At 34.1% G+C, this 17866-nt stretch overlaps 1 protein-coding gene across 9 annotated transcripts; it reads left to right on the top strand.

Annotated features, from left to right (window-relative positions):
• Window positions 1-6647: 6647 nt before the first annotated feature.
• On the top strand, window positions 6648-15538 carry LOC104888095 (membrane protein of ER body-like protein). Of its 9 annotated transcripts, none has more exons than XM_048640810.2 (26): window positions 6655-7162; window positions 7843-8448; window positions 8764-8820; window positions 9131-9187; window positions 9319-9378; window positions 9608-9649; window positions 9757-9807; window positions 10031-10081; window positions 10209-10238; window positions 10340-10387; window positions 10506-10580; window positions 10902-10952; window positions 11083-11127; window positions 11202-11264; window positions 11369-11416; window positions 12044-12094; window positions 12244-12288; window positions 12386-12439; window positions 12548-12634; window positions 12893-12943; window positions 13081-13128; window positions 13212-13259; window positions 13353-13400; window positions 13583-13909; window positions 14106-14167; window positions 14900-15538. In XM_048640810.2, the coding sequence occupies exons 1-26, from the start codon at window positions 6838-6840 to the stop codon at window positions 15338-15340; spliced, it is 2871 nt and encodes a 956-aa protein (XP_048496767.1). In that variant the 5' UTR covers window positions 6655-6837; the 3' UTR covers window positions 15341-15538. The 9 variants fall into 9 exon arrangements, with proteins under 9 accessions (XP_057249457.1, XP_048496770.1, XP_048496767.1 ...); XM_048640812.2 differs by having other exon boundaries at window positions 6657-7162; window positions 11226-11264; XM_048640820.2 differs by lacking the exon at window positions 6655-7162 and adding an exon at window positions 7183-7459.
• The last annotated feature ends 2328 nt before the right edge of the window (window positions 15539-17866 follow it).

Genomic DNA, 17866 nt, shown 5'->3' with positions numbered 1-17866 from the left:
AGCAGACTCATGCCTGATTGATATAGAACAAGTTGACATAAGAGCTAGTCATCAATTGGAGTAGGACACTTGTAAGCCGTAACTTCTAGCTAGCTCAAGGAAACTATGTGAAGTGGAGAACAACCGAGCTAGTTACATAGTACCTTAGCTTCATAAAAAATGCAACACTTGTATATGACGCGGAAATTTAGGAAAAAGCTGGTTGTAAGATATTGAGTTAATATTTATGTTAAAGTTAGGAGAGAGACGAATACTTCGGTGTAAATGGTCCTCTATATTGGCATATTTTTTTCTCATTTATACTAATCTTGCATTAATTAAAAAAACAAGTGTTGCATTAATTTAGAGCGGAGAAAGTACATAATGTGTTATATGGAATAGACACCTAAGAGAAGATGAGATTTAAGGTAGAGGGAGATGGTCATGATGGTGAGTTGGTGACAGGGAAAGATTCAAAGAATGACATGGAAATTATTGGTCCTCGTGAAACACAATATGGATACTAATGTAGAAACGACAATTAAGATATCAACAACCTTAATTCATAGTTGGATACAAATATTTTTTTTAAAAAAAAAATATAACATTTGCATTTTTGATAGATGAATCAATAATCAAATATTGCATTTAAAAGAATATTGATAGTTAAATACAATGCTCGCATAAGAACATGGTGTAAGGCTTCATAATGCTAAACTCGAGGCTGGTGCATATACTAGTTATTAGGTCCGAGCTATGTCTCGGGTAAGAAAAATATTCGTTTATTAATATAATACTTTATGATAGTAACACTAAATACAACTTAGCCTAGTGGTTAAAATTTTAGTATATGTACTTGAGGTCTCGAGATCAAACCCTATACTCTGCAATTTCTTGATTTTTTTTTATTGTACATAGATCATATGAACTAAAACTCCATAAAGAAAGCGCCACGTGATGCAGTTTCTTGTTTTCGCATGCCTTTTAATATATTTGTATAGATTAATAATCAAATATTGCATTTAAAAGAATACTGATAGTATAACTAATGGAAGACATTAGTTTGGCACTAAGGGCAAAGTTTTTTTTAGAGTAATAGCACTAATATAACAAATGTGCTTCTCCCATCCTTGGTGCTTGGTCCATGCTCCATACAAAAGAGTTTGGTTAATCGAATATAAGGGTCATATTTAAGTTCGTACTTCCTTAAAAAAAATATTTAAGTTTCTACTTAGGATATTTTGGAATATACTTAAAAAGGATATAAATTACGTAACATATACTTCCATTCTCCAGGATTTATCTGAACCATTTTCGTTTGTTGCTTGTCCCATCAACTTGAATACTTGTTTTTTCAATATGATCCCGATGTTAATATTTTTTTTCTAATACTACTTTTAGCTAGCCTCCACTATTTTTTTAATAAATTATATTTTACTAACTCATGTTAAATTTACTTTAGTAAACTTATCTATTAAAAATTAGCGTCTCAACACGTGTTCAAATCATTATATGGAGAAGGGATTAGTATAAGCCAAATAAAAAGTAAATAAGAGATTATGAGTAAAAGGATGTATATGAAGAGGCGGATCTATTAGGGATCTTGGAAAAAATTAAGTTTTTGATTTCTCTTAAACATCAAGCAGCAAAACTGTTAAAAAAAATTTTGATGTTGATATTTCACACAAATGGGCGAGAATCTTTATAGTAGACCTGGGTGTACCATGCTCATGGTACACCCAGGGATATTTTCGTAATTTATTGCAACTTAAGGTGTACACCCAGCCAAACTTTTCAGCCCAGGTCATCATGTTTCAAATGAATATAAAATTTGTCTGATTTCTCCCTCCTGTGTCACTATGTCTCTCTCTTCTTCATTTTTCCTCTCTGACAATCTTTAACTGCCATTTTTGCTTGGTTTCAGCTTCTTGCAAGCTCCTTTTGATGCTCATTTTCAAGCTCTTTGTTCATTTTAATTTAATTTCTTTAGTTGTTATATCTGAGCAAAGAATAATATTTTTGTGCACATATGAGCAAAATAAAATATGCTCATTTTAAGATAATGAGCAAATATTTTAAAAAGATAATGATCAAATCATCAAATAACAATGCACATTTTGACAAATGAACATATAAACTTGTTCATTTTGTGCTAATGAACAATGATTTTGGAGAATCAATTTTGCAACAAGGACTGACACATATTTATTCAAAGCAACAATTGAGCAAAACTCTTCTTGCTCATTTACATTATTTTGAATCATTGTAATATTCATTTATCAAGTTCAAAAACAGAATAAGAAACACAATGCACATTTTAATAAATGAACATATAAACTAGCTCATTTTGTGTTAATGAACAGTAATTTTGGATAATGAATTTTGCAACTAGTAACTGACATCTATTGTCATTCAACTCAACACTTGAGCAAAATTCTTCATGTTCATTTACAGTATTTTGAATCACTGTAAGATTAATTTATCAAATTCCTAAACATAACAAGTAAATTCCAAAAAGAATAAAAAAAATCAAAAAAGGTATTAGATGTTTATGTTATCTACAGGAAAATATGGCAATATTCTGAGTTCACCATTGATGTCTTCATCTTCTGTTCAGGGAAAAATTAAAATTGCATCACTAATTAGATATTTAGGGCAAAATTTACCCGATTATTTCTGATTGCATGTCAACAGTAAGTATTTCACTGAATGAAGAAATTTGCAATTCTGTTGTTCATTCGCATGTTTGAATTGATTCCGCCATTAATGATTCGCACGAATGAGTTGAATCCGCCATTGTTGATTTGCAAAAATGAGCGAAATTAGTTTCTGAATCATCGTTAATACAATTTATTACTTTTAATAAAAAAATTGCAACTCTAATTCAGATGTTTGAGTCAAAACCGCCATGAATGATCCGCAAGGTTGTGTTGGTTCCTCCATTTTTTTCTGTTTCTAAGCTTTGGAAGGAAGAGGGAGAAAGAACAATTATTTCCCCAAAATTACCAGCATGCCCCTTAACTTTCAATTAACTACGAAAATTCCCCTGGGTGTACCATGAGCATGGTACACCCGGATGTACCATGAGTGGACTCCAAATGGGCACATTGCTCTAGTCGTCAACCTTCAAGCAAACTCTATATCACGTGGTAGTTTTGAGGGCGGATCGAATTTCTTTAGTAACAGTTCTTGCTCCTCTTTTCTTTTTAAAACTTTTTCCTTCTTTTCTTTTTTTAAACTCTAAACATTTTCTCTTTTTTTTTTTTTCAAACTTTAAACTTTTTGCTTCTTTATGTTTTCTATTTCAGCATTTCTATTTTCTATTTTGGAATTCGTTATTTTGAATAGTATCCATCTCTCTCCTAGTTTTACCTCTAATTTATCCTTTTTTTCATTTTTGTAATATAATGAATTCTCCTTTCGTTTTTTTTTAAAAAAAACCAACTATTATGTAAGATTTTGGACTTGTCTCTATTCATCATTTAGGAAATTTATATGGACTTCTTATAAACTCTAGGTACAGATCAGATTATTCATAATATTAAAGGTAAAAGTTGTGTTTGTTGATGAGTGTTGAAGTCAATTTATACTAAAAGTGGAGATAATATTGAAATATAAATATAATGAAGGTATCTCTAATCGATGACTCGAATATTATAAAAGTTTAGTTTTGTTATCATTAAAACTCAACTCCTCATTTGTAAATTAAACTATGATCTTTGTCTATTTGATTGATTTAGTTAGGACCCCCAAATTTAAAATCCTAAATCTGCCTTTGAGTATATCCTAAAGTCAATTTGTGCAAAGCAGTCTTGATATTTATGCTCTATCAATATCTTTTGGGAGGAGGACTCTACTGAATTCACGGTTCATAATTCTTACCGGCATATTCAGATGGCGAATTGTAAGAGAAACATGGCCCCTAAATAGTATTTTAAGGGTTTGATCCGATATAGTTATGAAATCAATTAAATCTTTAATAGTAGATCAAAGTTTATTTTTTTTTGATAGGCAAATTGAAATCCCTTATAAGGAGGTGGGGGATTGGAGATCCCATTTACAAGGGATGAGTGGATGACTCCCAATTCAATAATCTCTTATGTAAAAAATGATGTCAAAAATACTAAACTATCATCTATAATTTGTAGGCTAGAGTTTACTTGATAGTTGATATTTGTATATATTCCCTCCGTCTCATAATATAATGCTCGTTTATTTTTCTTCAGGTTAAATTTTAAAATATTTGACTGAATATTCTCATTAATATATACAAAAAATATACTTATCTAATCATGTTGGCTCTTGTTAGGTTCCTCAATGTGTGCTTTCATAATATTTTTTTTTATATATATATCAAATACAAAATTGGAGATCGAACATCAAAAGTACGTCTTGAAGACGTATAAAAAGAAAACAAACACTATATTATAAGATGTAAGGTATATAATTGTATATGTCAGCTTTGTTGGATGTTGACTTTTTCTGGAAGCCAGGAGTCAATGATAATTTAATAGCCATGTGATCAACGCAGCAGTTTGTTGGTTTCTCCATACAATATGGATCGTCCAAATTCCAGTTGTGGGACCCGCTTGTTTGCAAATTAATCCACACACGTCCAACCCAAGTACCCAACCCATAAAAGTTGGAATACATTTCCCTTCCATGTTTGTTTATCACTTATCAGCTCTCATAGAATCATAGCGAAATACCAAGTATTTTTGAGTCCAATGGTATGACTTGTTATCTCTTATATGGGAGACCACGCTTCATATCTTGGTGGAAGCAAAAATTTCAATAATATTGAGGGAAGGGGGTATTTGGGGCGTGTTGAGCCTCTGGGTGAGTGTCTCTGTGCAAAGGCAACCCAGAGGAAGTTCATCTTATCACGAGTATTCGAGAGGGAAAAAAATAGAATCATAGAGTAATAAAAATATACTATAACAATGTAATGAAATATTCGTCTACAATTAAATGTCATGTTTTTTTAAAAGATTTATTCAAAGCAATATATCAAAACATATCTTCTTGTTATCTTGTACATCGTCATTTCACATGGAGTGGTTTAGTTTTATTTGCTTCAAATTCAATTATTGTACGTACACTACTACTTAATGCATGATTGTGCATTCTCTTAAGAATAATCTCACCTCTTTGAAATTTTTTATGTAATATACTAATATTGAAAGTACTTTGAAAGTGAAAAAGGAATGCTTACCTATAATGTTCTTTTATATACATTATGTATGTTAGTGTTTATTTTTCTTCTTGCTAATGTTCGTTTAGCTCTTCCAAAAGCACAATATTCTTCTAATTTTATGTTGAGTTCTTTTACTTTTTGTTACATACTTTGCTTTTTCAAAATACTCAAGCACTTATTCGACACACTTGTCAATACATATATTTAACTATATTTAGTTTCCTACATGTAAAAAATATAAAAAAAAATTATATTTTGAATTTATATATCGAGACTAAATCTAATAAGATCCTACATGGCTATTTCTTCCATATGTAAAAATCACAAAACACGATAAAGGAGAGTGCGTGGATAGTACAAAAGTCAAACTATATCACCTATGTTGAAATGAAAGAAATATTATTTTTATATGATATTTTTCCTTAAATAATGCAAAAGTGGGTTTTAATTCCCAAAATATGTCCAAAAATAAAAAAATTCCCTGCATACCGTCCACGTAGGACAGCAAGCGAGAATTTTTTTTTTTCTACTTCCAACAAAACCGCTACTTGAAGTAACGGTTTACTGAATTTTTTTTTTATAAACCGCTACTTCAAGTAGCGGTTTATTATGATAAACGCTACTCCTACAACAACGACGACTGTTTTTTGTCATTAGCGACGGCTTAAAGCCGTCGGTGATTTCAGCGACTGTTGTTTGTCATTAGCGACGGCTTTTAGCCGTCGGTGATTTCAGCGACTGTTTTTTGTCATTAGCGATGGCTTTTAGCCGTCGTTGATACGTATTTTCTTGTAGTATATATTTATAAACCGCTACTTGAGATAGCGGTTTATGTGTATAAACCGCTATTTAGAGTAGCGGTTTACCTGGGCAAAAACAAAAAAAAAAACTAGTTTCTCGCGTGCCGTCCTACGTGGACGGTACGCAGGGAATTTTTTTTATTTTTGGGCATATTTTGGGAATTAAAACCCACTTTTGCATTATTCAAGGAAAAAATTCGGGTTTAATGTATTGTGACAATTCGCATACTGCTACAGTGTGTAGATTCTACTTAATGGACATCATTTTTTCTTTTGTATAATTATTTGTGTAATGTACTAATGTGTAATGAACTAAGGCTATGTTCAGTTCATCTTATTTTTTCTTATTTCAAATCTAATCAGATTAGATCAGATCAGATCAGAAAGAATAAGTTCAGATCAGATCAGATAAGTTCAGATCAGAAAATTTCGGATGAACTAAACATATATAGCCTAAGATTGATGCTTACAGCAAAACCACCTCAAAATCCATGTTCACATTACTAAACAATATTCAATTATACTCTTAAAAACAGCATTGACTACTAAACAAGTTGGATAATTATTCAGTCAACTAACCAGATCAGCAATGAGCAAAGTAGCAAACCCATACCCATTTAATACCAAGAGACCTAACATCAAGCCACCTACACTTTTGACATTATGATAATGATATTCATACATAAAATATGAACTTCAAATCTAAACCAAAATATATTGGTAGTATTGTTGCTTAGTGGAATTTAAATATTATTAGTACATTTAATTAACATGTTGCATGATGCATATATAAATGAGACCAAGTAAAAATTACATGACAGCAGCAGTGCAGCACCTTTGAAAGCTCCAAGTCCAAGATAAATGGAGGTCACTTATGAAAGAGAAGATGAAGAATTAATTGGTGCAGACTTACAAACAAGAAGAAGAAGATTTGAATCTCAACAACCAATTAAAAGTCACAATTCTACCAGCAGTGACAGTAGTACTTTAACAAGTGACAGTAGTTTTGAATATTCTGCAAGTATGGATAATAATACTACTATTAGTGTTACAAATGGTGAAAATCATAATATTATTGAGGGTAAATTTGTTGCTGAAGAAGATACTGTTGAAGTTTTGTCTGAAGTTGATGAAGAGGAGCCCAATAATAGAGAGAATAATGACATTAATGTAGCACAAAATGGAGGTAGACCCACTTTTTTTTTTTCTTTTTGCAAGTCAATTTATTTGATGGGCACTGTTTATTATCTTTACTTTTAGTAATTTTCATGTGGGTTTTGAGTAAAATGTCTTAAAAAGTAGGAAAATTTAGTTAATTTTGGATTTATCCATGATTTTTGAGTATTACCCAGTTCCAAAGATTTGATCTTTTTGCTCCAAATTTGAGAAATGATTATCTGTATGAAGGTGTAGTTGATTGTTAATTCATCTAATGTTGTTGCTTTTTTCTTTCATATTTTGGGTGAATTGCATATGAAATGCTGTAAGTAGTTTCCTCTTTTTTGGTAATTTTGGAAAACTTTCTGCTTGCTAGATTTATGTCTGCAATTCTTGATTAGGAAAGTTTTTGAGTTCTACTGAACTAAGATTTGAGGTGTAATCTTTTCATGGAACTGTAAACCACCTCTTTATTCAGTAAAATTCAACCTCTTAATTGAGCCAATTTATGTACCCAACTAAACTAATTTGTCTGTGTTTCAATGAATTTTTGGGAAAGGAATTAAATTTCATTGAATTTTCTGTATATCTTACTTTTTTGTCCAGATATATCTCCTGTTAATGGAATTTAGTGTTGCTTATCTTTGATATTGGTAAAACTTAGTTTTTTGTTATGTTACAGACGAGTTAATTGCTTATTGCTTGCAGACAACAATGGATTCAATGTCAAACAAAATGGGGATGGTGTTGTTGAATACTCTTCTCCAGATATCAATGGAGGAGATGAGGAAACGGATACCGGACTGAATACTTCTAGTTTCTCTAAGAGCCCAGAAATAGCTGTTGGACTCAAGTATGTGGAGAGCTTGTTGGATGAGGGCTCAAACGGCGTCAATGACACGCCGTTTGAGACATATAATACTGAAAATATAGTGAACAAAACTCTGATTGTAAATGGCCAAAATGAAATTGTTGAAACAGGCCATACTCAAGAAGTTGAACCAGAAGTTGAAGGATTTGATGTTGAGAGGGTGATACAGAATCAGGAAACACATGATTTATTTTGTCCTAATTGTCATTCATGTATTACCAAACGAGTCATTCTGAAAAGAAGAAAAAGAAAAATCCAAGACATTTCCAAGGATGAAAGTGTTGCACAAAAAGATGGTAAATTGACTCCCATGAATCCTGATGAAGTTCCTGAGATAGATGAAAGGGAGCCAGAAAATGAACTTCCTCGAGATGAAATAGGTCCAGATGCGCGTCTTGATGCCATATCGTGCTTTTCGTGCTTCAGCATTTTCGTTCCTAAAGGTAGGCTTTAATACTGTATCTGTTAATTGAAGTTCCTCTCTTGAGCCATGTTGCTGAAATCTGAAAATGTGCTTGAGTTAATAGGCCATTTGGGAACTAAAGTTGAGAAATGTTGATGTAAGCCTGTAAGGTTTCCCATAAACTTCTTAGTACACTTTAGCCTTATGTAAAATTAAGATTTGTATTTCTAATGTCTGAGAACAAAGCATCTTTAGATACAATCCACTAACTTCAGCTAGGATATTGCATTTTTTTTTTTTTTTCTGCTTATAAGTTTAACTACCTTGGTTCTAAACTCTGTATCTAACTTAACAGGAGATGGTTTTCTATGCTGGAGATTCAAGCCTAAACAAGCTGTCTTGCTGCAGCCAGGTAAAGTATTTGTCTGAACTCTCAAATTCCTCTTTTGAGAATTAGTTTATGGATCATTGTTGCCTTGAAGTGGTGTTGACTTTCCTTGAAATAATATTATTATCTATAATGCAATTTCTCGAAATTTTAGTCTGTTACCCTGTAGACAAATCTAAAATTTACACCCTAATGAACCAGTACCATCAGGAATACAAAACAATTTGACAATGCAGTAAACTAGGCTGTCAGCAGCTATTAGAAACTAAGATTAATCATATTAATGGGATAGACTGAACATCACTTTTAACATCATTGTTTGATGGGATTGCAGGTGACGCATCAACCGAATCCACGGATCCAGTGGAAACCGAAATAGATGGTGGCAGAGGTATCCTTAGTTGATGAGTTTGAAGAGATGTCTTCCATTTCTTCTTTGAATAAAACTTTGCTTTGAGTTCTTACTTTTTAGGATTCTTTGTTTCTTCTATAACATTTTAGGCATTGTCCTTTTAATGGCAGGCACGACTTTTCCTTTGTGGATCCTGACTTGCTGTCAGCCATACCATACTGAGAAGCCAGGTATGGTATTGGCTTTAAATTCTAAAACCTTTAGATATGAGAACAAAAAAACAAAATTTTATATTTGTAACCTCTCAGGAATTGTGATATACATTGCTGGCAAAAATATTTATCTAAGCTCACCAGAGCATTTGACTGACAAACTTTTGAAACGAGGTTTACTGTCCCCTTCACATTCTATGGATACATCTCTTCTTTTCTAACCCTCTATTTTATGCATATGAAACAGTACCGAAGCCTGAACCCAGGCTCCCACCAATATCTGATGATGGTACTTTTCTTCTTCTTGTTCAATTTGGAATTAGTGGCTATGTAGTTCTGTTAAAAGGACCCTGAAACCAAATTTCTTAAGGTGCTAGTACTTGTTCCAATATGCAGGTGCAGCAGTCCCACCCCTTAATAGTGAACTTTCATCACCGCCATCTCATGGTAAGTATCATACCATTGTGTGCTTATCCATCAAACATCCCCCCCACCTCACCCCTTAAAAATAACAAGTATAAAACGCATTGTTCTGTTTACCAGAACTTCATTTCCTTATGCTGTGATGTCTTTAGCAGTCAACTACACCAAAATCCAAGTAGTAGTATGATGTAGCTTCCATCTGATAAATCAGAGTCTTAAAAGGTCTGTATATGTTGCTTTAATGCAGATACACCCATACCTCACAAAGGTCAACCTACTATAATACTTGATGATACTGGTACATCCCTACTCTAGTACTCTGTGTCTCTTTATCTCTCTTTCGGTCAATTAGTATCTGATCCAGTTAAGGTTTCATATTGTAAGTTCTAAAGAGGCTTATCACTCTTCTTTCTGTGATTATGTAGACTTACCACCTTCCACTGGACCTGCTGAGGGTACCTACTCTTTCTTGTTATTAGTAGCTGCCTAACAAGCTAGATATTCTACCCATTAATTGATTGAAGGCTTATCCTTATATCTTTCTGAAATGATGCAGATATTTTGTTAGCACCAGAACCTCTACCTCCTGTAACATCTGAAGGAGGTATGTTTCATTTTCTGTGTGTCTCTAACTCACCTTGCTTATTGCAACTTCTGACATTTAAGGCGTATCTGTTCTCAAGTGACTTCTGCTTTGAGTACTAATAATCCTTTACTGTCAGGCAAGGATTTCCCACTGTGGTTCCTAACCTGCTGTCAACCTTCTGACAAAGTCAAACCAGAGCATTCATCAACAGGTACGTCATCATTGACCTCAAACCCGTTTCTTCTCTCAGACAAACATTAAACAAGTAATTATGTCAATAATCTTTTAATGTATTGTGTAACTGCAATTTAAGAAAAGGAGTATGTACTTGAAAAGTAGCTCATTGTTCATATTTATGTAGTATGCATTTTTTTAATTTCAATATTTCCTGTATAATGCATAAATGAGAGCACCCAAGGTTTGAATAAAAACCTTTCTTCTCCTGAATCATTTCAAAATTAGCATAGTTTTATTTGGTGGGTTGTTGACACCATTTCTAGCAGGCTCATAGTTGTGTGTTTATGCTGTGCAGCCACAGAAGTCCCAACCCATGAGACGAACTCTCCTTCAGCACCATCTGATGGTAAATTGCTAAACTCTACCCAACCTTTGTTTAAGCAACTTCCTTTTTCCCCTCATCCTAATCAATTTTTACGTTTTCATCTATAAGCAAGAGATTTAATTGTTTCTATTTATATTGTGTTATGACGTAGACATACCAGTACTTCCTACTCAATCTCCTGCAGTACTTGAATCTGGTACATTCCCCTCCCCCCTTCTCTAATCATTAGCATGTCTTGAGTTTCCAATTGTAAGTTGTTGTAAATTATAGCCATTTCTTCCTATGATTCTGCAGTATCTAAGGATCCCCTGACTCCCATAGACCCTTCTGACGGTACCTCTCTCTTGGCTAACCTTTCAGTAGCATGCTGTACTCACAACTGTTATCAGCAATAAACTATTAGAGTCTTATCATGATCTTTTTGATTGATGGTGCAGAAATCAAGTTACCACTTAAACAGAAAGTTCTTGAGATATCTGATGAAGGTATGTAGCTCTCCTCTCTCTCTTCTTTTCCCACACACGTACGCAGATAGACATGACTATGTGAGTGTATTCTCGCACAACATTTCTGTCTCTGTTAGATGTCCAAGTTTCTTCAAAGCCTTGTCAGGGAATTTCTTATTCCATCACACGGCACTAATAATTCCTCTTCACTATATAATATTCCCGAAAACAAGTTTGTTTGAACCAGTTCACACCAATGCAATCCTGTTAAATGCTAATCTTCTCTAGATTAAATTATTGAATCTGCAATTTCCTAATGTCAAGGTTCACCAATGTTAATATTCCATATTGCATTGTAGTGATGAGCATTTGTGAGAAAGCCTGTTGTCCACTTTCTGCTGTTGTAAGGTTTGCACTGTAGTGATTCACCCCTGAAGCCTGAACTTAGCAGTGAGAAATCATTACTCAGTACTCGTGAGCAATTACTTGAGCTTTTTCAAAAAATAATACCTTTCCGCTGTTAGAAGATACTGCATGAACCAAAACCTTTTTTTGGCTTAATTATCAAAGGCTTTCAGCCTGTCAGTCTAATTTAGTATTATTCTGCTCAAGAGATGTACAGTCAAATTCTCAGGTGGCTGATGCTTACCTGATTCTACTTTGCAGGTCCAAAAGTACCACCCCACGAGAGTGAACGTCCTCCTCCACCATCTCAGAGTAAGTGTCTTCCTATTTTTGTGTTCAAAGAGCTTCATCGTCTTCCTCCTATATCGTATTGCAGTCATAAATTCAATTAGTTGTATTATACAATTTCCAGCTGTAAATTAGTGTCTTATTCGTCTCCTTCCTGTAATGCTTTGATGTAGATATTTCAATTTCTACTGCTCAATCTTTCAAAACGCCTACTTATGGTACACCCTCCCTCCCACTGCCCTCTCTAATCAATCAGCATTGTGATCCAACTCCTTTAGCAACATATTAACAGGCTTATTGTCTTCTTGTGTAAAGATGCTGATGTCCCTGTACTCCCTGAACACAAACCTCTTGTAACACCTGGAGCAGGTATCCATTGCTCTCTCTTGCTCACTCACCCTTAATCACATCTGTGCTTGCATTTCTGTGTGTGATTGACCTTTTCTGCGCTAAGTTTTAACTTTCTTCTACTGGCAGTGGCAGAAACAGGTTTTCCATTATGGTTCCTGACCTGCTGTCAACCGTCCATGGATGAAAGCAGATCAAAACCTTCAAAGGAACCAGGTAAAATACCAGCTTCAAACCCTTTTCTGCTATCAATGAAACTTAAGTAAAATTCATTCCCCATTTCAGACAAGGATCTGATTCCATCTCTGCTCCTTCCGTTTGAAGAAACTCCCCAAACAAAACAAAAGAAAACAAACAATTGGATTATTGAAGTCTTGTATTTAGAAATTTAAATATTTAATTAATTTTCAGCTTTAAATTCAATTCTTTAAATTAAGACTCATTGTCTCGCTGCTGCATGTCTCTGCCATGCAGGTACAGGGGTCTTACACCATGAGAGGGAACCTCCTGCAGCACCATCCGATGGTAAATTCCGCTATTGATTTAATTCATCAAACCTTTGTCTCCAGATGCTATCAAACAATTTGTCCATATCACAAGTCACAACATAGTTTCCAGCCGTAAATTAGAGGCTCATTAGCTTTCTATTTGTTATGATGCAGATATACAAGTACCTCTTATGCCTCAACCTCCTGTAAAAGCTGAACCCGGTATAGCCTCTGGACCTCATCATCTCCAGTCAATCAGTAACAGAATAAGAGGCTTATTTTTATTTATTTCTTATGTGATGTAGGGCAACTATTATCAACTAAGCCTATATCTCCCATAAATCCTGGTGATGGTATCTCTCCTCTCTGAAATATAAGTAGCATGATATAATGTCCATAAATGATCTTTGAAGAGGCTTTTTAATCTTGCTTGCACTATAATGCAGACATCCTATCACCACCTGAGCCAGAAGCTCCTCGTACTCCTCCAAACGGTACCCCTCTCTGATCTTACTAAGTCATAGTAGTATTATATTCCTTAGAGATGTTGCCTTCTGTGTTCATTATGTTATTCTTAGGGTGATAATGAATTGTAGGATCCGTAAATTCAACTTTTTAAATGAAAGACTATCTTTTCTGTCTTATATCATTGACTTAAAATGTTATTATAATACAGAAGAGGTGATCGTGCCACTTCCTGATGCAACTAAACTTCAACCTTCAGTTACACAGCGTGATCCATCTGAATCACGGCCTTCACTGGATGTGATCGTGCCAATTTCTGATGAACCTATGCCTCAACCTTCAGTCACACATCCTGATGCATCTGGATCAGGACCTTCACTGGGCATTAAGCAATCACTCCTGGAACATCCACTTGAACTTCCTAGACCTGGAGTTTCTGGGTTGGACATAATTAAAGCCATTGTGTATGGCGGTCTTTTGGAATGCATCACCAGCCTAAGTGTAATAACTTCTGCAGCTGGTGGAGATGCCACCACATGTGAGTTTTCTGGCTTTCATCAAGTCTAAATTATATGCTAATGATGGTAATTTTGCATAAAACAACTTCAGAAATGTCTGGTTGCATTTTATGTATATGTAGAAGCTATATATGCCTTAATGCTAGTTCGTATGTCACTAAGTTGTTTGGAGAGCTGCATGAACATCATAATTGTCCTATCTTGTGTTGCTTGCAGTGAATATTGTAGCTTTGGGGCTTGCAAACGTCTTTGGAGGGCTGATTGTTCTTCTTCATAGTGTAAGTTTCATCTCAGCTTAATGTCAGTGTCATTTTGGCTTCTTACAAGCATAATAAAGTAAACGAACATAAGTCATTGCCACTTTTGCGCCAGAAGTTTGGCTCTGAGAGTTCTAAATTTTGAACATCCTTTTTCGTAGTAATTGAGCATTTTTGTTGCCTACACCAAATTTTTGTCCGGAAGGTGATAAAAATCCCAGTACTATGGAAAAGAATTGGAATCCTGACAATAAATTATGATGCGGGGTTGGAACTACATTAAGACATAAAGAAAATTTAATGTGTGTAATGGTAGTATACATAAAATTATAGAACTGAAACTTAAAGAAAGGAATCTTAATCAATTAGGCTCTGTTAAATTGAGTGGAATATAATTTTTAATGAAAAATTATCTTTAATCGAAAACATTTTCCAAGAGAAAAAAAAAATTGCCAAAGTAGTTGTCTTTTGTTTGGTTTCTTAGAAGAAAAGGTAGAGAAAAAAGGGGACGGAAAGAAGGTGGATGGGAGAACACAAAAGAGTATGGAGGAAAATGTGGCATTCCTTCTTCTGAAAAGGAAAATGTTTTCCATCCTTGGAGGACTATTTTCTACACTTTTTTTAACCAAACAAAGCTTTTGTAGAAAATGTTTTCCTCCTAACCAAACGCTCTCTTAATGAATTAGACTTAAAAAAGATATTAGATCTGCCATAAAAGAAAGGATTGCATCTCATGATACCTTTGCTCTGCAGCTAAGGGTGCTGAAACATGAGCAAGCAACAGAGCGTTATGAAGATCAACTTGGAAGACCAGGCCACTATGTGCTGCATGCAATTGTTGCCATTCTATCCTACCTTGTTTTCGGCCTACTATCTCCTGTCATCTACGGCTTTTCCTTCCGCAAGAGTGATAACAAGGACTACAAACTCGCGACACTAGCAGCTGCTTCGCTTGCTTGTATCACTATTCTTTCTATAGCAAAGGCATATGTCCGAAGGCCTCCAAAGTCATATCTAAAAACCATCTTTTATTACGTCGTCATGGGATTCATGGTGTCAGGTGTTGGATATGTTGCTGGTGATCTAATAAACATGCTACTTAAGAAGCTCGGTGTGTTCGACCCTAAGGCTCCTGTCACTATGATGCCTGTGCTTGAAGCAGGAGCAATGAAGGGGCCATGGTCATCTTACTGATCATTGTTTGTATTTGAGACTGCTTTTTTGTCCTCTTTTTAGGCTTTATTCTACAACTAGAAAACTGATAAGTGAGTGAGAGATTATGCTTGACCTTTGCATTTGATCATTTAGTATTCTTTGTAGCCTAATGTAAGTTTATAAACAGTTTTGTGAGGAACATAATAAGAAGAAAAGCTAATTCTATTTTTTTCTTAAGCAGCTGCAATTCTTTAATGCATTCAAATTTTGTTCATTTTCTTAATGGAATAGTTGAGTTCAGACATAACAATGTATATAGACACAAGTTTTTTTCTAGGATGAAGCTCTCCCAAAACACAGAAGTCTCTTCTTTTTCCATCCAACATCATCAAATTGGTTGTATGGTCAATTAGTTAAATAAAACAAAGTACTTTCTCTGTTTCGATTTAAATGCAACAAATAAATATTTTATATCTCACAAATAATACCTCTTTGTTGCATTTAAAACGAAACGGAGGAAGTATAAAACTTACAAAAAGAAGTAAGTTAAAAAATGTTAAATAGCTATGCAAAAATCTTAACACTTACATAATTACAATAAAATACTGAAAAATTAAGAGAAAAAAAGTAAAAACTTAAGCGGCCTAACCAAAAACGTTATCAAATTGTCTGATAAGACACATACCTATGTTACTCAGATACGGATTGAGTGTCTACTCGGATACGGGTGTCCAAGAGTCCGATTCGACTATTTTGTAGAAAAAGTCAAGTTTTTAGTTTAAATCAAGTAAAGTGAAGTAAAGTCTCGTGTCGGAAACGACACCCTGTTTTTGAGGTAAAGGAAGGTGTCGGAGTAACACTGACACAGACTATCAAAATGCGACCTTAACTCAGTAGGGATCTTAGAGAAAACCTATATTAATAAGGCTATTAGCAAGATAGAATATGCCCCATATCATAAAAATTTACAGTTTTGATTCCTAGCTCTAAGGCATCATTGACCAAGAATCTGATTGTGTATAGCCAACTCATGATCAGCTAGCATTACCCATCATCTTTTATGCTCTTCCATTACACCATCCATCATTATGCCAGCTAAACTATACCATTATCATAATTAAACTACTTGTATATAATATAATCATAGTGTTTATCATAGAGTTAATAACAGGATTGTTTATCATTGAGTATTAGACTGAGTAAAGCTGAAGATCATTAATTTTATCTATAGTAGGTTTGACATGTCTAAGGAAATGGAAAATCTTTTTGCAGAGAGGATAATAAGTGCAGAAGATTTACGGTTTATAAAAAAAAAAAAGTATACTTGGTCTCACAAATCAGAACACAGAGAAACTTCATATCCCATTATTCTTATTATTTTGCAATCATGAATATCAAGACCAAGAGTTATTAATGATAGTGAAAAAGCTCAAATCTTTGAGGAAAATTTTGTTATTGAAGAATTTATTCCTAATAAAGTTGGAATAGGAAGCTTTAAGGAATCCATGAAGGGAGAGGATATCATCAATGTAGCTCAAAATGCAGGTAAACTTGATTATAAACTTCTATTTTTTTTTTCAATGGCACCTATGTTTTTTTGGGATATGTGGTGGTCAGAGGCGGCTAAAGCTATGTGCAGGGTGAGCAACTGCACATGGTCCGGAAATGACTTGTACTTGAGGTTTCCCCATATGGGAAACGATCCTATTTCCGCAACCCCAGCTGTTTTCGTGCTACACAGTAACATAAGAATGGATCACATATCAAGGCCATGTAACTATGTAAACATGTCTGAAATACTCTCATGCACAAAAATGGATGTAACATTGTAACATGTAACATGTAAGAGTACTTGGTTTAAAGCTGTAAAATGCATAGAAAATGCCTATAATTTTCTGCATATTTCTTTTGTTTCAGCTTTAACTGATTAGAATAGATTTGTTTGTTTTTTGGCTGACAGACATCAGTACAATTTCTGCTCAGAGAGTGATAAAAAAGCAGAAGATGCTGCATGATTGCTTAAATTGTGCTACTTGTAACTCATTCATCACGAAAAGGGTCACTTCACAATCACATGGAAGAGTTATTTCCAGTGAAACACAAGGGGTGGCGGAATTTCAGGTGGAGAAGATGATAAATGAGCAGGAAATTCATGATTTGTGTTGTTCTAGTTGTAACTCATACGTTACCCAGAGAATCATTCTACATAGAAGAGATATTTCTCCTGATGAAGAAGCCATCCTTCCAGTGCCAGGTAAGTTATATTACAAACTCGTATAGTACTTCCTCTGTTTTATATTACTCGTCGATTTTTCTTCTAAAGTTTGTCATACATGAAAAAAATGAAGGAATTTAAAATTTGATATGTATGAAGAAAATGTGTGTACAGGATTATGAGAAATGCTTAGGAATAAAGCCTCTTATAGAGCTTCTTAAATTACCCAAATCAGCCCTATACTTTTTTTGCAAATTCTTAGGTTGGAACACGTAGAATTATGTCCCCTCAATAGTATGTTTTTACACATTTGGTAGTTGTCACATATTTCACTCGAATGAGTAAAATAT

The sequence above is a fragment of the Beta vulgaris genome, chromosome 3, assembly GCF_026745355.1.
Source record: "Beta vulgaris subsp. vulgaris cultivar EL10 chromosome 3, EL10.2, whole genome shotgun sequence".
Lineage (NCBI taxonomy): Eukaryota > Viridiplantae > Streptophyta > Magnoliopsida > Caryophyllales > Amaranthaceae > Beta > Beta vulgaris.
The sequence above is the reverse complement of the archived record's forward strand: the minus strand, read 5'-3'. Positions and strand labels throughout refer to the sequence as shown.